Below are 25,361 nucleotides of genomic sequence, written 5' to 3' on the forward strand. Positions count from 1 at the left end.
CAGTGATCTAGTTATCAATATCTCGTCCATCGAATTATCAACACAACAACTAGCCACTTTAAGCAAAGGGATGTCCTTTGTTCCTACCAACACATCAACATTACTGGATGTTGAAGTTGAGTTTCACAGGTTTATGCCCACATTAAGATTGAGACATTGTTTTACCAACAATGTGCCTCTAGAAGCCACTAAGGATACCAGCATGGCCAAGTTCAAACCGAAAAGCACGTTTCAACCTCCGGTATCTCATAAAATGCTGGACACGTTTGAAATCTTGGTACAGAAGGACTTGCAACAACTCAATTTCAAAAAACATCGCACTAAAAACTTCAACACACAAGATCTACCGGCATTAAAAAGTCTGGCTAACAATCGAGCACTGACTTTACAACCAGCAGACAAAGGAGGCGCCATTGTGGTGATGGACAGCTCATTTTACATTAGGAAGGTTAATGAACATGTCAATGATACCAATACATACCTTCGCCTCTCGAATGATCCCACTCTTGAGTTACAAAACATTCTAGACCAAATGTTAACACAGGCGGTAGACAATAATTGGATTAATGAACAGACGCAAAAATATCTCATGACATCTAACCCTCGACGGCCTAAATTGTACATGATCCCGAAAGTCCACAAGAACATAACTGATCCCCCATTCCGTCCTATAGTCTCAGCGCAGGGATCCATCTTTGACCCTATAGGCACGTTTTTGGATCATTACTTCCAACAGTTTGTACAAGGCTGGAAGTCTTACATCAAGGACACCACGCATTTCCTAAACCGTCTCAATTCCATCACCTTGGATAGCAATGAGGAATTGCTTCTCTGCACCATTGACGTAACTGCATTATACACATCCATACCCCACTCAGCTGGTATGGAAGCTATTGAATGGGCTTTGTTACAAATGGATGCAATTCACATTGAAAAAATACTTTATTACAATTATTGCTATTTTGCCTACATCATAGCCATTTTAAATGGCAAGGAGAGTTCTACGCCCAACTTACCGGCACTTCAATGGGCTTTTCTGGAGCCCCGGCTTATGCCAATATATTTATGGCCCAATTTGAAGAGGAGCATATTGTTTCCAACATGTCATGGTGGAGCAAGATCAAATTATACTGCCGTTATATAGATGATATTTTCATAGTCTGGAAAGGCAGTAAAACAGAACTAGAGACAATGATCACAACTTTGAATACCATCAACACACGCATTCAGTTTACCTCCAGCATCGCTACGACACAGATTAATTTCCTGCATGTCCTTATCCGCTATACCAGATTAAACTCACATTTCGACACTCAAGTTTACAGTAAACCCACGGACAAGAACAATGCCTTAGCTTTCACGAGTTTTCATCCCAGACCTCTTATCAAGAACTTGCCATACTCACAATTTATCAGAATCAGACGAATTTGTTCTAATCATGACGTGAGTAATCAAAAACTGGCAGAGTACAAAGAAAAATATGCCTCTCGAGGTTATCCACAAGACATTCTAGACAACTGTCTTAACCGAGCGCTAGTCCACAAACGTGAGGCATTACTAACTCCATCAGTTAAATCTCACCACAACAGGATTGTATTTATCTACAAATATTCCACAACCTCCACATCGGTCAAAAAGATCATTAACCATAGATGGGAATTACTGCAACAAGAAAATGACTTCAACGACATCTTTGGAAACAAACCCATCTTCGCCTACACTAGAGGCAAAAATATAAGATCTATACTGTCATCTCCTAAACCTGAAATCAAACAGCTCTCACATCGGGGCACCATCAAGTGCAACAATTGTATACACTGCAGTTATGTAATCACCGGTAATACACTGACCCACCCATTAACAGGCAAGAAGATTCAACTGTACCACACCAGTGACTGCAACGCGACCAATGTGATATACTGTATTAAATGTCCATGTGGCAAAGCATATATTGGTAAGACAGAACGTAAATTAAAAATCCGTATAACTGAACACAAGAGCAAAATTCGCACAAAAAGCACTTCATCAAGCTTAGCTCTACATTGGATCGAGTCCAAGCATAACATATCTCAGTTACAATTTCAAATTGTAGAAAGGGTAACACCAAAAGTAGGAATGGACATCACGAAACGATTATTATGCAGAGAAGTTTTCTGGATCAAGCACCCTGTTACCATGACACCATCGGGTCTTAACGACCGCCTGGATATGAATTGCTTTTTATAAAGAAACTCAGTACAATCAGACACACACATTCAGAGCGATTGTTGGAACCGGTCAGCATGCATTTGGTTGATTAGTACACTACCCACTAAGGAGGGATATTCAAGTGTTCACATATGGTGAAGAGTTCTTTATTCACATTGGTTACTTTGGTGATATACGCTCACAGCGAGTCCACATCTGTTCAACTTATTCGGTTATTACGAATCGTCCGCTCTTTACTAATTGTTTATTTCCGGTTGTCATGTTTTATTCTAGACATCGGGGCTTTGCTAGTCAGTCCACTTTAAAAGAACTTGTTTCGAATCACTGTATTTTATTGGCAGTGTTTCATACTTACGTGTGCACTATGCATTAGTTTGTGTAGCATGTGGAAAAGAAAAAGTATGCAGTTCCTCAGAAAAGAGGAGTTTAGTCTCGTGGAAATGCACTAGAGATCTCTTGGTTCTCATTATTAACACGGCCCAGAGATTAGCAGACGCCCTGTTAGTGAGGATCCAGGCAGCAGAAAGTGCACTAAAATCCACAACCCAGAATACCGCGATTAAGGCAAAACTGGCGGAAATAAACAATGAGATCGCTGAAAACAAAGAGTATTTACTCAAACTTAAGATCAACAAACTTCAGAAGGACATTCAGAAGTTTGATAAAGAGAAGATTTATCCCTACTTAAGAGCAGACTTCCAGGCAACCAAGAATAGCTACTCGTCTGATGAGAATTCAGACAATTCGAGAAGAGGGTCAACGGGTAGTGACTCGAGTTCCAACAGTTGGGGAGGGAACCAACAGAAAAGGAGCTTTCAATCACCTTACCCTATTTATAATAATGCCCCGGTCTTCACAGGTCCACCACAACCTCCTTTCTGGCAGTACCCTATGTTTCCTCATGGCCAGCCCCAATTCTATCCCCCTGGAAACCCTCCTTTTTTAGACAGAGGTTGGGGCAGAGGAAGAGGTCGAAAAAGAGGGCCAACCAAAGGAGTTCAGTGGCAGGATCAGGAACAATTCCAGTCAGCACCCAGGGGCAGGAACAGAGGGAAAAAGAATTAGTGGTGAACCTGTCAGACAGACCCCTGAGTCCTTTGGAGGAGGCGGTTCTCGAAAAAGGACTCTGGTTTGTCCCCACACCGAGAACTGACAATTTCAGGGATAATTGTGAGATACATGAATTCCTCAGAAAGATACGTCTCAAGGCTTTCTTCCAAGACCAACCAGCCATCGAGTCTAGGGATACGGGCTTACGTAACCCTTCTAGATTTACCCCCACTAACAACATGGTGCCACCTGAAGTACTCACATTTGAGAAAGCTGTGCTTCGTGACTTGGGTGCAATTCCTGCTAGGGGATTTTACCACAACATGTCCAGTGCGGAGTTGTCAGCAGCTAAAACCTTAGCCAATGATAATAGTATTATCATCAAACAGGCAGACAAGGGAGGAGCGACGGTGATACAGAATACCATTGACTATGACAGAGAGTGTAGACGCCAACTTGACAACACTAAGTACTACACGCCGATTTCCACTGACCCCACACCGAGGCTCACCACCAGGATCGCGACCATCACTTTTGAAGCGGAGAGTAATGGTTGGATCAGCAAAAAGGAAGCTGAATTCCTTAACACCAGGGAACCTAAGACCCCATACTTTTACACTCTGCCCAAGATACATAAGGGCACTACACCTGTCCCGGGACGACCGATTGTATCAGGTATAGGTTCACTCCTGGAACCCCTCTCGAGATTTGTTGATCATTTCTTACAACCTCTGGTCAAAAAAACTCCTTCTTACGTCCGTGACACTACGGACATTTTACAAATCATAGAGGAGACACATGACACCAGCAATATCGACCTCCTGGTAACGTTGGATGTGGAAGCTTTATACACAAATATCCCCCAACGTGCCACCTTGGTGGCCATCGAGAATGCCCTGATGAAAGAAGAGTGGATATCACCTACTCCCATTTCTTTTGTGATGGAGTGCGCCACATTGGCTTTAACTGAGAACTACTTCGAGTACAATACACAGTTATTCCACCAATCACAGGGTACATCGATGGGTAGTACCTTTGCCCCTAGTGTGGCCTGTATTTACATGGCCAGTTTTGAGGATGAGATCGTCAGGCACCCCAGTAATCCTTACATCAGTAATCTAACCTTGTGGAGGCGCTTTATTGACGATATTTTAATCTTCTGGAAAGGAGACCTCCAGACATGCCTAGCATTTTGCAATTGGATCAATGCCCAGAATCCATTCCTGAAATTTACACATACTATCTCTGACTCTAATGTACCTTTTTTGGATCTCATGGTCACATTAGGGGACACAGGCCTTAACACCACACTTTACAAAAAACCTACTGATAGGAATAGTTTGCTCTTATACAGTAGCCACCACCCTAAGGCCCTTAGGGATAATTTACCCTTTGGACAATTTCTCCGCTTGAGGAGGAATTGCTCTACCACCAATGATTACCTAATTGAAGCTGACCAACTGAGCTCTAACCTGAGGCAGAGAGGTTATCCCGAGCACAAAGTAAAAAACTCACTGAAGAGGGCTCGTAACAATCCGCGAGAAGTTTTACTACAACCTAACATCAAAGAAAAGACAGAAACCTTGACCTGTGTCACTTCATTTACCCCCTACTCCACTACCATCAAGGGTATAATTAAGAAGCATTGGGGGATTCTCACAGCGGGTGACCTCACTATCCCGCCGCCGCGTTTTGCCTTCAAACGCACACAAAATCTCAAAGATATTCTTATCAACACGAGACCCAGACAGACTAACCACCAGGTACAAAACACCCTCTGGGGTCTCCCACCAGTGAGAGGACACTACCCGTGTGGTTCCTGTTCAGTATGTCATCAAACTGCGGTGACTAAAGAGGTGGTTTTCTCAGACTCATTTACATGGAGGCTACAGCGTCATACTAATTGCAACACCACGCAATGCATTTACTTGATCACCTGCCCCTGTGAACAGAGATATGTAGGCATGACTATGCGACCAGTAAGAACTCGCATTACAGAGCACAAGAGCAATGTGAGATGTCAAAGAATTACTACGAAACTATATACCCACTGCAAAGAGAACAACCACACACCAGACTCCCTAAGATGGTTAATCCTTGAGACACACCCTAGGATTACACAGAGAGCGTTATTCAAGATTGAACAGCGATGGGTGCACCGTCTCAGGACAGACCGGGAAGGCTTGAATGATCAGATCCCGTGGGCAGCGCTAATTGAGAGATAAATCAGTGTTCCATGTGATTAGTGGTATACTCTATCCACTCTGTGACTTAGTAACCACTGACTCCATATCCCTAGGGTCTCTTGATTATATATGCCGCTATATCTTTAACTACCCCATTGCTAGGTTCTCCCCTCTCTGTATGTGATCGCCATACACATATCCATAGGGTAAACTTAGACTTGATTGTGCCCTGAGACCGCTCCAAGATGGCCGCGGTTTTGGACACCTTAATATGTGGCTCTACCCATATGTTACACATATTTGATATTAGACACGCCGCCCGCTGATCTATGGCCGCCTTATTGGACTTTCCAATACTAGGTTTTTGCCACTTTGCATGTAATCCCCATACCCATATTCTAATGGGTTTACTAAGACTCGACTATGTCCAGAGGCCATTCCAAGATGGCCGCGGTTTTTGACACTCTATTGAGAGGCTCTGCCCACTTATTACACACTTCTGGGTTTTAGACACGCCCCCTGCTGAACGATTCCGCCGGTATATCTGCCCCGGCACCTAACCGGCCGTCAGTATTCCCGGGTCGAGCGGCGCGAGGGTAGGTTGATACCCCCTACTGGCAACAACCTTTAAGTGAGTATAGCAGCGGTATTACTACGCGGCCCGAGGTGAACAACTGATCGGGTGAGTTGTGTCGTTGTGATCTCTACTTCTGTTGGGTTGTTTGCCACTGGTCATATCCCCGCAGTCGCACTGACAGATCTGAAGTAGACGCGACTTTGCCAGTGCCTGCTTTAATTTGGGAAATATTACCGCATTTGACTAGTGAACCACTCGGGACTTTAACTGTTTGCAGGATCACGCATCTCGCTCGCTACTCAGGGAGAGCAGGCGGGTCTGTGGATCCAATCTACCATACACGGCAGCCTCGTACTTGCCCGTATCTCACCATTAGGGGCGAGCGAGCGAGTGTGATTGTGTACCTGGTGTCCATGGTCACGCGGCTCCAGTTGGCTGATACCTTTATTGGCTTGGCATGTGCAATTTCTGCATCTCCTTCTTTCTTTTTAAGTTCGCTCTGTGGTGCTATTAGATCATCTGATTACCTCCTGTGCTCTGAGAATCACAGCACAGCAGCTCATGTGACAGGGACACACGTGGGCTCCTGAGTTTATTTCTGCTGACATTACTTGTCGGTTGTGCTGTTGTTATCCCTCATTACCTTGTTTCTTACTAGAACACCGGAATCTTGGTGTCCAGGTGGCGCCACGGCCACGGATAGGAGCATGGTACTATACCATCTTGGGTGAGTTTCCCATTAGTGCAACTTTTTGAGTTGGGTTACCATGACCTTTCCAGCCTTCTGTTTTAGTTGTTTTTAATTGGTTTTAAAATCACTAGTTGTAGGAGTATCACCACTCACTGTATAGAAACATTGACACATGGTGTTTAAGGACTTCAGATTGGACCGTCTAGTCATTATGGGGTTTAGCACCACTTTGTGTTGTATACCTGTACAGTAATCACTCACTTCGTTCATTGCCTTTTCTTGGGATACCTGACTTAAAGTTTCCTTTCCTTTTAGGTTTCCCTAGGCATATGGCGAGACCGTTCCCATTTAACAGGTAGTAGGTAACTATTGCACTTACTGCCGCGTGTAGATTCTTGACAGCTTGTTTAGGTCCTGAGGAATTGCCACGGATCACTAGGACCATTGGGCAAGAAACATGTCGACCAGCACAGATGAGCTTAGCCAAGCTGAATCATAACATCAGCTAGCTGCCATTCTGTTTTCACATTTTTTATTCAGGTAGAGAGCCACTCCCAATAAAATTATTTTTGGACCCTCTAACTTGTTTTAATTCACTTCCCTGCACTCACATCTACACTGCTAGGTCCCTCTCACACACACTGCATCATACGGCCAGGAACTGAAGATCTCCGCCTAAGAGCCCCTTTCAGGGTGCCCGTCGGGCATTGCAGCGCCGGCCCGACGAGGAGCAGGTCCATATGATGAAGCATGACACCTAGCTTGCTGGGTGTGTGAGGACCCTAGTTCCGAATAGAGGAATTCCTCTTTCTTACGGTCTCTTCTTTCCCTTCACTTCTCTTTTCTGAGGAACTGCATACTTTTTCTTTTCCATATGACTTACTGGGCATGTATGCTGGACCTCCTTGAATAAAAGCCCTCTAGTCCCCCCTTTGTCTATTTAGTTTGTGTAGCATCAGACCCCGTATGGGGTCTTGTGCTACAGTTTATATTTTAGTTTTATCCCGCTAGACAATTCATTACTTGGTTTCGTTCCGTTACACTTACACACAGTGTCACGATGGCGACACTTCCGGCCTTCCGCCAGTCCTCTTTTGATGTTTGCATCGCGGCTTGTTTAAACCGTTCCGACGCTTCGGGCATTACGCATTCAAAATCAGACCGTATACTGAGCAGCATCGAGATCACTCAAACCGGTAAGATCTGAGAGTATTTGCCAAATTGCTATTCCACGTGCATCTTAGGGAACTAAAATTTGGCATGTTATACAAATAGCTATTTATTTTTCTTATCTAGACAGTGCAGGGCTCGAAAAATCTGAAAAATGCTACTAGTCCTGCAGGTCTAGTACCTTGAAAAATCTCCTCGACCTGACAGTAACCTACTTGACCTCCGTCTTTGAAAGCGGAGCAAATGTGACAAGATAACAAGATTTAAAGGCATCTTTATTGCTCATTTGCTTTGTGAGCAATAAAAAGGCCTTTAAATCTTGTTATCTTGTCACATTTTCTCCGTTTTCAAAGACAGGAAAAAAGTTAGTATGTTTTCCTACTCGCCAGAAAGGGCGAGTAGGACCTAAAAATAGCCCGACCTCATTAAATTTACCTCGCAAATGCGAGCGGTCGAGTGGATTTGTCGAGCCCTGCAGTGTGGTAACGAAGTTTGGATATATTGAAGACTCCTCACAGTGAGTGGGTGAGTGTAACATCCTGTTGCTCTAGTAGATATATTTGTGTCTCTATTGGGTATGTCATATCGCCATACCATCTTATTTGTATCGTTACAGGGCCGGGCACGCCAGGCTACATTGCACTATTTTACCGCGAGGTACCGACGTGCAGGGTAAGCACATTTTACGATTTGCCGTAATCATTATTTAGCGACAAGGCACCCATGGCACTAACTCTAGTGATCTCTCCAGATTGCAGCTGTTACTATTGAGGCCGGTTTACACGGACCACTTTTTGGTGAGCATCGGACATCACATGTATTTCACCCACCCGAATGTCTTTGAGCAAGCTAGCGGTTATCACTACGCACTTATTACTGTGCTCACATAATTTGTGTCGCCACGCTGTACATTCTACTATCTCCTTTGGTATTTCCTTTGGTATTTTCTTTGGCGTTTTCACTTGGTGTCACTTACTATTTACCGCGGGTAGTGCATTTTATACAGGGGCAACTGAACAGGCCTTTTTTCGTCTTTTTTTCTGGTGATCATTTGAGAGTGAACACATGAGGTCTCATATGGTAATCAGCTCAGCTTACGCAAGTAAACATGCACCTCTCTATTTGAGGCAGGTTGGGTAATGCTGCCCCTTGTGTATATAAAGTATGATGAGACATTAACATGAGCATAATAAATTGTTTTCTGTCTTAGGTTGGCCCCTGACAAAGGGACGGTGACGTCCCGAAATGCATCGGGCATTTATGAACCATTGTTTATTATTTCACGGACTGATTTTTGTACTACTATGCGAATGAAATAAAGATTGTGTTGAACAATGTACAAACTGTATTGTTGAACAAATTGTTAAATGCATTTTCATTACGATTTAATCTTGATATAAATTGAATATCAAGGTGAACCAATGGTTTAAAATTGTCAATGTTTTGAGCGGTAGTCTCATACGAGACGTGGGCATCAGCACCCAGTGAAGTGTGCACAGCACCATCAAGTTCATATACTTGTAACACTCCTTTAATTCACCCACACTTGGTTGACAGCAAGTGTAGTGTTGTAGCACCACAGTCAGAATAGGTTGAAATTATCATTAAAAGAGTGCTCCTCCAACCCTCCAATTATCTACACACCAAGCAGGACACCCCTTAGACAGTATTTTCACCAACAATACCTCATTAGGTAATACAACAATGTCTTCCCTTAACATGGACAGACCACTGTGTAGTTCTATTTGAACTAAATTGTAATCAACTAAATCACTGTGCCATAATTCCCCCTCTTACGATGACCACACAAGCCTGGCATAAAATCCAACCGGACCCTTTTATTAGAACGCTAGAGGTTTCTGTACCAGAGCGGTCAGAGGACTTAGACATTTCAAATTACACACACTGACTGGAAGGAGCCGCTTATTCTAAATGTTAAAGTCTAAGATAAGGAAACCCTCAGCTCCCTGGTTCTCAGAGGACCTTAGGACCCAAAAACAAAGATGCAGGAGACAAGAGAAAATATGCAGAAAAGATTACAGCGAGTTAGAGAAAACTAAATATAAAAAAATGTTTAGCTGACTATAAGGAAATTATTTTTAAGGAAAAAACATAGTTCTTTACAGAAAGGATAGAAGATGCAAAAAATTCCACCAAAGAACTATTCCAGACTGTTATTAAATTGGTATTGGAAACATCCAACAAACTAATAGATACAAGGCAAGCGTTTTCTAACACTAGCTGAATTTTTTCAACACAAAGTTGAAGAGGTGTATAAAATGTTTTCAGCAACTGTCTCTCCCTTCTCCAACGATTTGCTTTCCTCAACTCGTTATGGAGAAATTGAAACTCTTTAAAGAGTTTAACCCTCCAATGAAGAAGGAAATAGCGACTTTGATTAAAACCACCAAATATGGTTCGCCACACTATTCCTGTCCTCCGAGGGTGGTAAATTAGCTCCTGAAAGTATTGCCTCTAAACTATCTGACATCTTTTAACTTCTGTTTAATACTGGTCTCTTCCCTAAAATTTGGAAAAAAAGCTTCAGTGCTTCCTCTAATCAAAAAACCCCTCTCTCAACCTCTTTGATCCAGATAGCTATCGTCCCATCTCACGTTTGCCATTACCAGCTAAAATAGTAGAAAAGATCATGAATAAGCAATTAGTTAACCATATTTAATAGAATAATCTCCTAGACCCTGCTCAATTTGGATTCTGTAGTGGCCATACCACTGAGACAGCATTTATAAAAGCCACACAGGAAATCAGGTGGTCACTAGACCAGGGAGGCAGAGGACCCCTCATCCTTCTAGACCTATCAGCAACATTTGATACCATCAACCATGAGCTACTAATAGATCGTTTGGCAAAAACTGGCATCAGCGACAGAGCGCGGGATCTGTTAAGCGCTTTACTTCTGGGCAGAGAATAGTCCATAGAATTGGGTGAGTTTGTCTTCCTCTGTTTTCCCTACCCTGCTGGGTCCCTCAGGGATCCTCGCTCAGTCCCATTTTATTTAATGTTTATGTCACCTCTCTAACTGAACTAATAAAATCCTTTGGGTTCTCCCTGACATCCTACTCAGACAACAACCATATTTTCGTCTCCCTTGCCAGTAGTGATAATGGAACGGGGTCTAGATTCAGTGACTGCATGCTGGTGGTCAGTGGATGGATGGACAAGATCTGCTTGAAGCAGAACGCAAGTAAGACAGAGGTTCTGTTGTCCGGTTCCCAGCCCTCTTTTCGGACCTCTGCATGGTAGCCGGAAGAGTTGGGTGCTCTTCTTACACCCGTTAAGAAGGCTTGGACTTTGGGTGTATTAATTGATTATAAACTGACATATATAGACCAAAGCAATGCCATCACTTCCTCTGCTGTTTACACTTTAAGGGTTATAAAAAAAATCCTACCTTTTGTCCCACTGGAACTGAAAAACGACAGTCTCATCTCTAATACTCTCAAAAATTGACTATTGTAATGACCTTTCTTTTCCTTCGCCTTCCGAAAGCTGGCAGTTATTGTCTTAGTGCTGTCCAGACTGGACTATTGTAATGCTCTTCATTTGGACATTGATAAGGGCCTTGTGCGTCGTCTGCAGCTAGTGCAGAATGCAGCAGCCAGGCTGGTGATGGATCTTCCTAAATATCACTCAGTCCCGGTTTCTCTCAGCAAGCTGCACTGGCTCCCTTCAAATTGAAGAATTTTGTTCAAGGCTCTTTGTCTTACTCACAGGGCTTTCTATGACCTAGGCTCAGATGGTATGAAAGGGCTTTTTCGGCGCTATGTACCCTCTAAACAGCTTAGATCTGCCAGCAAACATCGGCTGGTAGTTCCTAGGTTTAAAAGAGATAGATGGGGAGGTAGAGTCTTCTCCATCGCTGCTGCTAGGCTCTGGAATTCCCTCCCTGTTGATATTTCTGGACAAGTGTCTCAATCTCTGTTCCACAAAGTTCTGAAGACCTGGCTTTTTACAGGTACTCCAGTCTGAGCCCTACTTTTATTTTTGTCCGACAGCCCCTCCCGCAGCGCCTTGACACCTCCGGGCTAAGTTTGCGCTTTAGAAGACTAATATTCATTCATTCATTCACCTGTACCTCATCTTACATCAGCATTTAATGAATAAGTTAAAGATTTTACAAAATGCAGCAGCACGTCTACTGCTGAGGATTCCTAAATACCACTCAGTATCCCAATCCATCAGGAAATTGCACAGGTTGCCAGTTAGACAAGCCCAAACTTTCAGCCTTTAGAAAGGCTTTGAAAACCTGGTTGTTTAAAACTGACTTTAGGAAACTGGCTCTCTATATAGTGTCCTGAAACGAAGGACACTGTGCAGAGAGCCCAGTAGGTCTCCAATGGATCTACAGATGTTAAATTAGATAATACTAATGCTCTCTTTTGTGGTAGAGTGAGAGAGCAGTTAGGCTTGTCAGAGGGTAGTGCTAAGCATGTGCTGTACTTGTGAGGCAAAAATGAGACACACACTTAAAGAATAAATCCAAGACCAATTTAGAAAAATAACACTTCTTTTTATATATATTTCAGACTCAAGAACTTCGTTTCAAGGTAAGCAAAGTTTTCAATAAAAATATTCACAGGTAAGAAAACGTTTCAAACCTGTGTGCTTTTGCAGACAATGCAATCCTATAGGAGGAACAGTCAAAGATGCATAAAGGTAGGTGCAGTCCATTTCAGGGGTTCATCTTCTGTCTGGGATCAGAGTAGTAGTGGGCCAAGATTCAAAGGACTACCAGCAGTTCGTCTGGAACGGTCTGGATTCTACGGAGAGCAGGGTGTAGGTGAGGCTGGTATCCGGTGCAACGGAGAAGGGAGGCCACCTGAAAAGAGGCTCCAAAGGGGAACTTGCGGGCATACCCGAGGGCTCCCAAACAGGGGCTTAGGTCACAAGGGGTCCTAGAGCACAGGTGCACAGCCGGTTAGTCGAGACCCGAGCTGGGGGGCTCAGGATCAGAGAGGTTTGGTTGGTTGGGCGCACAAAGATGCACCTTGCTGTCCGGGACAACCAGCCGGCAGGAACAAACTCAAAGCAGCTGGGCCACTCTCTAAGTGGGTCTCAGTCATGCTGATGTCCCTCAACGGCTGCCTGGTCCAGTGAGGATCCGGACTGGACACTCATGCAGGGTGCCCGGTACACCATAGGGTTGGTACAGCACAGCTCTGGTTGCCTTCCAGTGCACGAGTACCTTCTCCTGGTCGTCTGCAGCGTTAGTCGGACTGGGGAGCTGCATGGCAGTGGACTGTACACTGCTTGTCAGTGCCTGCGGACTGCAGGGGAGTAGCTCCTCTACTCCAAGGGAGACTTTCGGTGTTTGTTGAAGAAGTGTTAGGTTACTGAAGGCTTTGGTAGTTCTACAGCTCGCAGGATGAGCCACTCTCTTGTGACTGTCGAGAAAGGGTTGAGGACAGCAGGGGTTTGCGCCAAAGTCCTGCTGCAGTTCTCACAAGGCAGTGACTCTTCTCTGCCCTTCTTCTGTTGATCTGTCAAATCTGAGTTCTTGGGTTCAGAGGTGACACCTAATTACTCAGTTTAGGGGCATTATGGGGAGTGACGTAGCCAATGAGCTACCTACCTTTAGGGTGTTTACACCCTCTATATGACCACTTCCTGTAGGAAGTGGGCATAACCCTGACCCTAGAAAGCTAATTCCATCCAAAACAACATGGAGCAATCTGAGAAGTCAGGTCCACATCAGCTGGGCTGCCCTAGGGGTGGTGCTGGCTGAATGTGGGCACAACTCCTAATCTAACTAATTTTCCCGCCTGTCTTGCCACCAAAAAATGGGGTCAGGACAGGGGGGTGGCAACTCTACTATCTGGAGAAGGCCGGGGTCGCATAACAAAGGCGGCAGGCCTTTGATGCTTTCGCCCTGGAATGCCCATCCTGCTTGGAGGAGGCGTGAACACCTCCGCCCAGAGCAGGCTTTGCTCCTGTCCTCAAAGAGCGAAGGCTCTCACCTCAGGGGGTCAGAAACCTGTCTATGGTAACTGGCTGGTTGAGTCCAGTCAGTCAACACACTAGTAGTGAGTATGTTTTCAGGGGGCACCTCTAAGGTGACCTTTGTGCAGTTATTAAATCCAGCACTGGCATCACTGTGGGTTTATTAAGATTGTTTGGTACCATACACCTTGGGGTACAATGAACCCATCATATAGCTGGGGAACTCGTAATGATGAGTGTCCAGCCCATGTACTAGTTATGGTTTACCTGTGCACTAGTAATATCTACTGGTGAACTTAGATATCACCAGGACATACCCACTCTCGCAGATATATTCTCACATGGGTATAGTGCACCCTGCCTTAGGGCTGTGAGGCCTAACATAGGGGTGACTTACCTATACCACATGTAGTGCTGGCAGGCATGGCACAAGGGGTGTGTGCCATGTCTACTGTTCGGTTTTCTCTGCACCAAGACACGGAGGCTGCAATGGAAGCTTGCATGAGCTTGGTGAGGGGTTCCGTAGGGTGGCACAATTTGTGCTACAGATCTTAGGGACCTTCCTTAGGTCCAATGCACTAGGTAACAGGAGTACCATTTACTAGGGGCATGCATAGATCTTAAGGTTGCCAATCGTGAAACAATTGTACAGTTTAGTGAAAGAGCACTGGCGCCGGGGTCCTGGTTTGCAGAAACCTAGCACACTTTCAGTCAAAGTAGCACCAGATACCAGGCAAAAAGTTTGTGTGTGTGTGTGTGGGGGGGATGTGGGGGGAGGGGCACTGCAACAAAAACCCAGATTCCTACACTAACTAGTTCTAACATTGATGGGTTCTCCTCTTATAATAGTGTAGCTAGCGCCAAGACGCCTCCAGGTATTCGAGCGGTTTACAAATGTAATTAACATAATATAGAGCACTAAAGAACAAAAATATATTTCAAAGACAATGTTTCGGTTTATGCCTTCCTCAGACAGTACAAGATTGATTTTTGCTCAGTGGCTGCAAAACTAACACTGCTGGATATTCAAAAAGCCTGGAATGTGGCATCACGGCAGTCTTGAGATCTCTTCAGATATACAGTAATCGGGTGGTATTGTCAGTGATGTTTGGTTCATCTGGATGAAATGATTTTAAACTGTACATTCAAAAGTTTTCTCTGGAGTCCAGTAGTTCTTCCTTTAAGACATGTTCCACAGGGAACATCTTCAAATCTAATAGCAAATGGTCCACAAAGTTGGTCAAGTTTTTATTAATTATTGCTTATTTGTGATTCCTCGTGTATCGTGTACGGAGATCATTCACTGTTTGGCCCACGCAATGTTTTTTACAGCTTTGGTGTTGGCACTGAATCACGTAAATAATGCATGTTGATCAGCATGTAAGATGCTGTTTTATGCTATAGGTCCTTCGGTTCTTCTTGTAACAGAACTAGTTACTGATGATGTTTGGAAAAGGTATTCCTCTGTTATGCACCTTTGAGAATCACACAAATAAACGCCTACATTTGTTACAGCTTGCTTGAGTTCAGCTCTCACAATAAGAGATCGTATTTGGGTGTGTGTATTCAGTGTATTGTAATTTAAAGAGCTTTATGAAATGTGGATTTCATTATCAAAATTCACAGCCTCAAACCACTTTGCAGAGCTTTGCACCTGCCAGGGCAACAAGGATTATGCAGCAATGGAAGACGAATGTAAGAGGAGGGTTCTCTAAATTATGCAACAAGGAAGGGCAACATATGTGATATTGTGTAGCAAATTCTATGGCAGTATTATTTTGATCCATTTCAGCTGGAGACATTTTTTCTGAAATCTGCAATTCAGGCAGCATATAAGCAAATCCACCATTATACATTAAATGTTATAGCCACAGAATTGCATAATTCCAGTGGCCACTGTCCATTATTTTGTAAATAATCCATTCATGAACGTTAAAGTAAAGCTAAATATTAAAATTCCAAGCAGAGACCATTATTAGTTGCAACTCAAAGAGAACAGCTGCAACAATCTCTCCTTTCTACAAATGAAATGCATTGTACAACAAAAGGTGTGTTTTTACTATAATTGTGCATTGTTAATCATTGTTCTCTTCATTTCACTGCAAGGAAACAAACATTATGATCCATTCTTTCATTTATTATTTTCATTAACTATTTCCTGAATAAAAAGCAAATTTTCAAGGTTCATATCTCAAAATAAACATGTGATATAAAAAAATACATACTGGATAACGAGGGAGAGAGAGAGAGAGTGAGTGAATGTTTGTTGGTTTTCCAGCACTGACATTGTGAGCTTCTGGTGACATCTTGAAACGTGAGGCCAAAGGCACCCTGTTTGCCCCTTTATGAAAAACCACTGTTTGCATATTGCCTGACGCCTTCAAGGGCAGTTATGAGGAAGACAAATGAGGTGATAATATTATTGACTTAAAAGCCTCTTTAACTTACAGCGCATCCAAAGTTCCTTGTAAATGAAGAAAAAGTGAAATGTAAGGAAGTCAAACTCAAAACCTACGAGCAGTTCGGGTTTGTTTCCTCCACTTTGAAGGATATGGTATGTCAACCTCTGACATCTTAGCACATGATCACAGGGCACCTAAATCAACACAGCAGAAGCTTGAATGAGAGAGAGAAACCGAAGAAAAAATAATGTAATGATCAACGTGCAACTTGTAAACACGCAGAATCTAAATTGCAGGGAATCAGCATAGATCGGGCCAGTCAAAAGCATGTGAGACCACAGCTATGCGCTGCATCCCATGATATGATAACTGCACCTTGGTGGTCCTTAGGCATGACATGGAAACACGTACAACAAAGGATCAAAAAAAAAAAAAAAAAAAACATTCTTTCAACCACACACACTACATGGTGTGTAGCATGTTGCTCGTGAAGGCACCCACGTCAGTGCCCCAAACAGAGGCAGGAAGTGCTATATAAATGCTGTAATATAATACAATCGAAAATAGGCCTATTCAACATATAGTTTATGCCGCAGACGCTTAATGGCGAGAGGTGAAGCAACAGTAATGTCTTAGGAAGACTTTGCGACATCACCTTTATTTCTGTAGGCTCTCACAACCCTTACCTCCGTGGAGAGGTGGTGGATTACGGCAATGGAGATGACCGCATCAAAGGAAAAACTTCTCAGGGGCACCGACAAAGCATCGCATACAAAGGCCTCGAAGTTCTTCTCACCGCAAATATCCACGAGGTTTTTACTGCGGTCGCACCCCACCTGTAGGAGAAGGACAGCATTAGCCAACAAGGGGAGCCACTGTTAATCACTTGTAGTTCCCACAGAAGGCGGCATGCGCGACACAGCATTCATTTTTTTTTAATTTTTATTATCATAACTGACTTACAGTTAGATACTTAAGTTTGAGACTTTAAACTACAGCAGACAGCAAATCATGAATAAATGTGAAGGGGGCCTTGTATAATACCATTTATAGAAAACTGCTTAATGTGTGCTCTGTGACTGAGTAAGCTTCGTGCTGTCCTAGGTGAATTTGTTCTCATTACTCGCAGTTATTAAAGGGAGCCTATTTGGAACCGCACAGGCAGCAGCACACAGTAGGGGCGCGTGGCGTGTGTTTAGAGCACTGCGTCATTTCCCTTCTGGCTGACAAAGCAGCGGGCCTGGCGCTTCTAATGAGGCTACTGGGCTCGGAGCATATGGTTAATAAAATGGAGCTGAGAACTGGCAGCACGCGCGGCGACGTGGAGGTTTAATTGAGAATAGTAAAGGATTGTTTTGGAATTTGGGCTAAGACAACGAAAGAGAAACCTATTGCTGCCTTAAGGGGAATGCAACACGGAAATTACAACCAACGCTGTCAGTGTTACACTGCCTTCGCTGTTCCAGTCAGTTAACCCACGCGACGTCTATTTCAACAGCTGCCAGCTCCAAGTTATCTCATGCTTTTATTAAAAATAAGTCAGAATTGATAAACGCACTAGATCTCACCTTTGGAACCTATTGGCTTTGCCAAATGCTTCTGGCGGTGCTGTACACCATTCGTGACACTACAGCATGGTAAAAAAAAGTCACTATGGCAGTCACGTCATTCCACTGACACGCAAATGTGCGAGAAACCACAACACAGAACACGCAAGAAATCTCTTTTTATTGCCTCCGTTGCGCAGCGAAGCATTCCAGGAGCGCTCCGGCGGAGGCCCACAATATTGGATGGCGCCGTGCCAGGCATTTTATTGTATGATCACAAACACCTCACTGTACTGATGGAAGTTTATAATGCACTCAGAAAACATGACTGGGTCTCCGCATGCTAAAGCGCCGCCATATTTCTTATCCCTATTGATTGCATTGTCTAAATGCGATTTATAATACACAATTTAAATACTAACGACACACTTTAGATACTGCTCCCGTCTTTCCCAGCCCCAGCTGTTCACATTCTTTGTTCTTGGTAAGCCATTTGGAGCTCTTCTGAGGCCATCTGAGGTAAACAAATGATACATACTGACCCAGGAGCTGTGAAGTTAAACAAACCTGGCTCCTCTTTAAATGCATTCAGGATGTAAACCATATTTTTAAGTCTGCGTGTAAATGATGCTCATTGCCCACATGTACCGAAAGCATAAGACGTCTCCTAAATTTAAGAGCAGACAGTACACTTGTATTGCACACCACGCTTAATATTATTTGGTTCAAAGAATGTTCAATGGTCAAATATTTTCCACATACGTCAATTACGGAAGAACCGCTGTTATTGCTTTTTGATGTTTGTGGAGTGTACAATGTGCCATAGACTGGCTTTGATGTGGTTTCTGTAGTTGGAGGGGCATGGTTGCCGGGTTTTCATCAGGACCGGAGTGTGATTGAGGGTGAGGATATGTAGAAGTGAGTGAATGCGTTTCCGTCTTATGAAAGCGTTTGATGGGGGAGGCCAGCCTGCTCCCCCAAGTGCCCCGCATACCATGGCAGATGATTTTAATGCTGCCCGGTTCTGATGGGCAGTGGCTGCAATTAAAGAAAAACTATTTTGAGAAGCTAAATGCAGGGATAGAGGTCCGCTATTCCTCCCGGCATCCGGCATTCTCGGGCATTCTGACTGATTCACAAATGGAATGCCTGCTTCCTTTATATCAATTGTTTGTCATATTTGTACATGTTATATGCTGCGTGATTTACTATGGCTTGGTTCGGCTCAGGATATGAATTTTTTCGACTGCCTGCCTCTAGTGCCAAGTACAGTGCTTCTCTGGACTGGACTTCTCTTGACTTTACGTGTGAAAATGAAGGATGGACTCGTCATTCGCTCTGTTTTTAAAGTTGACTTTCTTTTGATATTACATGTTAATTCTTTACTAATGCATGCTGCAGGTTGGCCATTGTTTGTAGCTTGTATGCTTTGGCTGGTGTACAGGGGTTGCTGGTTCAGATTGTGAAGTGTCCACATTTTCTAGCACCAATAGGATTGGCTGTCAGACTTGTTGCGATGGTGCTGTACTCTTTCAGCAACAAGACCAAAGCTGTGTGAAGTGAAGTGAGGTGCAGTGACCGATCTATGTTTATTAGGCTCAGCATTAATTGCTTTATTAACCTTCCTGCTTCCTCAAATTTGCTTAAAAATGCACCGTTTGTCCACTCTTTTTTCAAAATTTTCTTGGGCGAAGAACCCCCCATAGGTTTTTCTAGCACGCTCGCTGCAGTACAGTACAACAATAATGTCACGCCTCACCACTTTCAAATGTCACCAGCCACCACTGGGGAGGGTGAGAACCATTTCTTGAAGTCAAGGTTTTCAGTTAAGTGAGGAGGAGCGAGTCAGAGACAGACAGGGAATAAGAGGAAGAAAGAGGGGGTGGGGCAGCTACCAGAGGCAGAGCAGACGTAAACACCGTCCTTGTCTTTTCTGGAAAAGAAGGAAAACACAGAGTCCTTTTCCTTCTCTGTCCATCCGCCGGTCCCCACACGGCCACGAACGCTGAGCCTTATCCGCGCAGGCCTTTCTTTTTTCTGCCGTGCTGGGACGCATGTTTAAAAAAAGAAAGGTATGGGAACGGGATCTATTGTATCAAAGAAGTAGGGGCACGCCGTGCCCTGACGATCCCACCCACTTTGCCCACTGAATTAGAGTATTCACCAAAACCTACACAGAGTGGGAGGGAGGACAAAAGTGTCACAATGGAGACAAGGAGGACAGCCCCAGGGAAGCAGACTTTGCCACCTGCAGCTTACTTTAAGTGAGAGCAAGCATCAGTTTGCCGTCCATCTATCTGGTTGTTTCATTGTCCCACACTTCTGGTGTGCTTCCTGTGTCTGAGTTGTGCAGGACTATGTTGTCTGCCTGTTTATAGTTTTGTGTGTGCGCACTTCTGTGTGTTGATTTGTACACATGAGTACCTGGCTCTACCAAGCATCTCCTAATGGTCAGCCACGTGTCCGGACTCTCTCACCAGCCTTAAAAGCTCATGCGGTTTCCTCCCCCATTGGTTTGTACATCCTACAGAAGCCTTGTCTCCTCTTACCACTATTTTGCCTCCTCCTTTCCTTTCTGTCTAGGAGACCCATGGGGACAGATTTTCAAAAAGTCTGCGTCGGGTTTGACAAATCCCCAAACCTGTGAGCATTAAAGTTTTCACTAGAAAACACTTTGGCTTCGTAGTGAAAGCAAAAGTTCAGAAAAATATAATCCTTTGTGGGCATCGCCGCTCTGAGTAACAACCATAGCTGCCGACTTTGAAACTGGGGAACCGGGTTTGAGTTTCTGCGTCGGCTCAGCATCCTATGATTCTAGGTAAATCGCGTAATCTCCCTGTGCCTACAAAAAAACAGCATTGGCAATGCAATTGTTCTCGCCTTTGGGACCTTATATGTATTTAGCTATGCAGCACATTAGCCTGGGTGCTGAAACATCTACTGTTCTGTAACATGGAGGGGAAGTAAGCACCAAACTGCATGACACGCCAGGTATGGGAACACATGGAGAAAAATATTGCTTTTCAGCGGTAAATGGTATAGTCCAAAGCTCTGTTTTTAATATAATATCAGGGCCTTCGGTGATCATATCACTGAAATTACAAGATGTGAAAAAAAATATTATTGTCTACGGGTGCTTGTGGAAGACAATTTCTATGGACTGGAATTTAGAGAATGCTAAAGTGATTCTGGTATTTTACTGACCTCTGCTGTAGTTTTCTATCAAGAAAGTTAAATAGAGCCACTCCGGGGCGCATGGCAGTCTCTCTAGAATTGATTATGTACTTACTTTGGCTGCACACGCCTCCTTTGTGTCCGAGGCTAGGCACATGGCTAGGGGTATTTCTGACCATTCGCCGGTGTGGATCTGTATGGATGTTGGTAGAGGAGTGGTGGGCAGGGTGGCTCCGATTAACCCCTGGTATCTCCGTGACCCTAGGACTCGTAGCGCGGTGCTGAAGGCGGTCGATCTCTACTTCCAGGAAAATCTAGGCTCGGTCACGTCTGCGGTGTCTTTGTGGGAAGCGTTTAAAACTGTGCTGAGAGGAGAGGCCCTTTCCTTGATAGCGGCAGCCAAACATCGGAGGGATGCGGAGGTCGCACAGATCGAGGCGGAGATAGCGGCTCTAGAGTTGGTTTTGGAGGAGGAGGTTACGGCACCAACGCTGCATAAATTGAACCTTAAGCAGTCGGAGTATAAGGCCCTGGTGACGAATGCGGCCAAAGCCCTGAGTAGGGAGCAGCAGGGGCGACGGTACGATGTTGGGGACAAGGCCGGGAAATTAATAGCGTGGCTGGATAAAAAAGAGCGGGTTAATCGTGTGGTGCCGGAACTAGTAACAGAGGGTGGCGTTATTGTCACTGAGCCGGATGGCATAGTCCAGTGCTTCGCAGATTATTTCCGCACGGTCTATACCTCTGTGTCGGACAGGCCGGTGGAGGACTCGTGTGAACTTCTGCGCGATCTGGCTCTACCTTGCCTCTCTGACATAGACAGGGAGGATCTAGATGGTGACATCACAGCTGACGAAGTCGCGGGTGCTATTCGTTCATTGCGCCCGGGCAAGGCCTCGGGCCCGAATGGCCTGCCAATTGAGTTCTATAAACTCCGGCCGGACAAGATCGCTCCACATCTGCGAGCTATGTTTGTAGAGGCGCGGGAGATGGGATGCCTTCCATTCGACCAACGCCTGGCGACAATTGTGGTCATACACAAAGATGGCAAGCCCAGGAATAAATGCAGCTCATATAGGCCGATTTCGCTACTTAATGCTGAGCCGAAAATCCTCGCTAAAATACTGGCCAACCGTTTGATCAGGGTGATCGGGGACCTGATCCACCCGGACCAATCCGGTTTCATCCCGCACCGTAACACTGCGTTGAACCTTAGGCGCATCCACGGCGTGCTCGCAAGGACGGGGACGCTGCGGGAGTCGACCATTGTGGCTGCACTTGACGCCACGATGGCTTTTGACACGGTAGAGTGGGCATACCTGTGGGCTGCACTTGCAAAATTCGGCTTTGGACCTGGCTTTGTTGGCTGGGTGAGACTACTGTATGAAGGACCCTTGGCTAAAGTCGCGGTCAATGGTAGGGCATCCTGCCCGTTTGAGCTGGGGAGGGGCACCAGGCAGGGTTGTCCCCTGTCGCCGTTGTTGTTTTCTCTCGCTCTTGAACCGCTGGCGGCATGGATACGATGGCACCCGGACATAAGGGGGATCCGATGGTCACCAGATCATGAGGACCGCATTTCTCTTAATGCCGACGACATTTTGTTATACCTCACTTCACCCAGGAAGTCTCTCATAGTAGTCTGTGACATTTTGACTTCTTTTGGCAGGAACTCGGGTCTCACCATTAACTGGGGGAAGTCGTATCTGTATGCCCTGAGTGGAGACGTCCCTGTTCTCCCGCGGAATTGCTCGATCCAGATCGCCCGGGAGGGCTTTTTGTATCTAGGGATCTATATCTCCACCGATCCAATTGTTCGATATGAGAGAAACCTGCTCCCTCCATTGACGCGCCTGCGGCGGGATGTGGCGGGTTGGCGGCGGTTGCCGCTTTCCCTCCTAGGCCGTGCCGCGCTGTTCAAAATGATGTCTCTTCCCCGCTTTCTCTATGCCCTGCAGAATACCCTGGAGCTGGTCCCGGCCAGCTATTTTCGGGAGGTCGAGAGCCTCCAGCGCTCGTTGCTGTGGGATGGCCGACCGCGTATAGCTATTGCAAAGCTGACCCTTCCGTGGTACGATGGGGGTATCGCGCTTCCTGACATTAGAAGATATTATTGGGCCACTCAGTTGAGTGCGATCATCCATGGAGTCTACGGTCCGGCGCTGAGCCCCGGCTTCGCTATGGACCGGTGGTTGCTGCGCGGGGGTAATTACTTTAGAGCACTCTACTCCAGGTCAACGGATGGGTCCCTCACGGGGCCAACCAAGGCGGCGGTGCACGTGTGGAAGGCTGTTACGAACTCGCTGGGTTGGAAGGATAGGCTTACCCTCGCTACTCCGCTGTTTGACTCCGATATGTTGGGGAAACTTTGGCACACAAAGGGGTTCGAGAAATGGGACCTGATCGGGATATCCAGGGTGGGGGACCTGCTGGTTAAGGGACGAGTGAAATCGTTTGACGAGCTACGGACGGAGTACGATCTGGAGGGTACGGAATATTTCCGGTACGCACAGGTACGCCATGCTCTGCGGTCCGTCCTCGTCGAGGGGGAGACTGTGCCTGAGTCCTCTCCCTTGGAGGATCGGATCCTGGATGGCCATATGCCGGAGAGTACAATCTCCTTAATTTACAAGAAGCTTGTTAATGTCCGGACTGACCTCCTCCTAGGGGTGCGTGATCAGTGGACTAGTGACGGCCTTGAACTGGATGATGAGGACTGGCAGTATGCCATCTCCTCTCCTAAGGAGGTCGCGATCCCGGCACGACTAAGGCTGGTCCAGCTTAAGATACTTCATAGAGTCTATGTCACAGGGCCCCGACTGATTCATATGGGTTTCTCCGAGGATGGCTTATGTAAGAGGGGTTGTGGGATGGTGGGCACCTTCCTACATATCATATGGGAATGTGGTGTGATCACGGAGTTCTGGAAGCAAATTCATGTAGTGATGCAGGAGGTCACGGGTATTGCACTGCTGCCAGAGGCGCGGCGCTGTCTTTTGAATGTCTGGGGTCCTACTGACTATGATGCGGCGCAGACTCAATGGGTGACCCTAGGAAATATGGTGGCGAAGCGTGATATTGCGCGACTGTGGGGTTCTCAGAGACCTCCCGCTATGGAAGCATGGATGGAAAACATGGACTGGAGCATGTTTAGGGAGAAAACGGTGTATAGTGCCCGGGGGCGGCCTAAGAAATGGCATAAGATATGGGGACGATGGAACCAGTATAGGGGTGATATATGTCTGCCCCCGGCCACTGAACCGTTAGAGGAGCAACTTTCCCCCTAGCTTCACTTCCAGCTTGGGATTTTTATGATGACTATATGCTAGAATGTTAGCGCCTCTGCTTCTCCCTCATCCACCCGACCGGTGGCCTTGTTCTGACTTTGGGAATGGGGCCGCGCCCCCATCGGGAACTGGCACGAGTTTATTGTGTATACTGCCTTGCTTGTGTTATTTACTTTAGGTTGTTTTAAAAAAAGGAACCTTTGTTTTTTTCCTGTACCAGAGCTATGGGCACTTCCATGTGTTGTACTTAATTGGCTGCCGAACCTCCGGGATGTCGGCTGAATAGCTGTGTTCCAGACTGACATAAATAAAGGTTTAAAAAAAAAAACAAAAAAAAAAAAAGAAAGTTAAATAGAGGCAGTTGCTAGAAAAAGAAAAAAAATAAAGTCCCTTAGCAGAAAGCAATTCTGGTATTTTACTGACCTCTGGTAGTCGTTTTCTATGACGACAGTTAGATAGAGACGCAGTTGAACAGAAAAAAAGTCCCTAAGTGGAAGCAGACAAGTCCTAGGGCTGATATCCAGAGCCCACAAAGTACATACACATATAAGTATATAATAAGTATATACTAAAGTATATACAAGAGGTCTCGAATGCTCGACCTAATGAATGCATCCTTTTGTATTATAACAGGCGTTTAATGAAAGCACTTCAATAACTTCGGGTTGAATTTGCACATGAGTAAACTATGTTTTCTGGGGCAAATCACTTTGGGCCAGATGTATGTAGCTAGCATTTTGCGATGCCCTAATTGCAAATCACAAGGATTTGCAATTAGGAAACTGCAAAATGCAATGTATGAAGGTGTATAGTACACCTTTTGCGATTCCTAGGGGGTCGCAAATGACCTACCGCATGAATATTAATGAGGTAGGTCGCAATTTGCGACCCCCTGGGAATCGCAAAAATCACGGGGATGGTGGTGGCCTGTTGAGATCAGCAGACCATCATGTCCATGATTGCCTTTCAATAAAGCAATCTTTTTAGGTCGAGGACTACCGGTCTGCCGAAGGCAGAACCGGAAGTCGGAGATTTAATGTTTTCTAGAGTGGCTATTTAGCCCGCCTCTCTTTTAGCTTCTCCTCCATTGGCTGGCTTCCTAAACGGAGGC

General features: G+C 45.2%; 1 protein-coding gene across 4 annotated transcripts in view; it reads right to left on the reverse strand.

Moving 5' to 3' along the window:
- The window catches only part of ALKBH8 (alkB homolog 8, tRNA methyltransferase), a 438,016-nt gene that overhangs the window by 73,671 nt on the left and 338,984 nt on the right, over positions 1–25,361 (reverse strand). For all 4 annotated transcript variants that reach the window (XM_085621497.1, XM_085621495.1, XM_085621496.1 and 1 more), the window contains one exon: positions 16,932–17,081. In XM_085621497.1, coding sequence (XP_085477623.1) covers positions 16,932–17,081 — 150 coding nt within the window. The remainder of the gene's footprint in view (positions 1–16,931; positions 17,082–25,361) is intronic.

Source organism: Triturus cristatus, chromosome 8 (genome assembly GCF_964204655.1).
Source record: "Triturus cristatus chromosome 8, aTriCri1.1, whole genome shotgun sequence".
Lineage (NCBI taxonomy): Eukaryota > Metazoa > Chordata > Amphibia > Caudata > Salamandridae > Triturus > Triturus cristatus.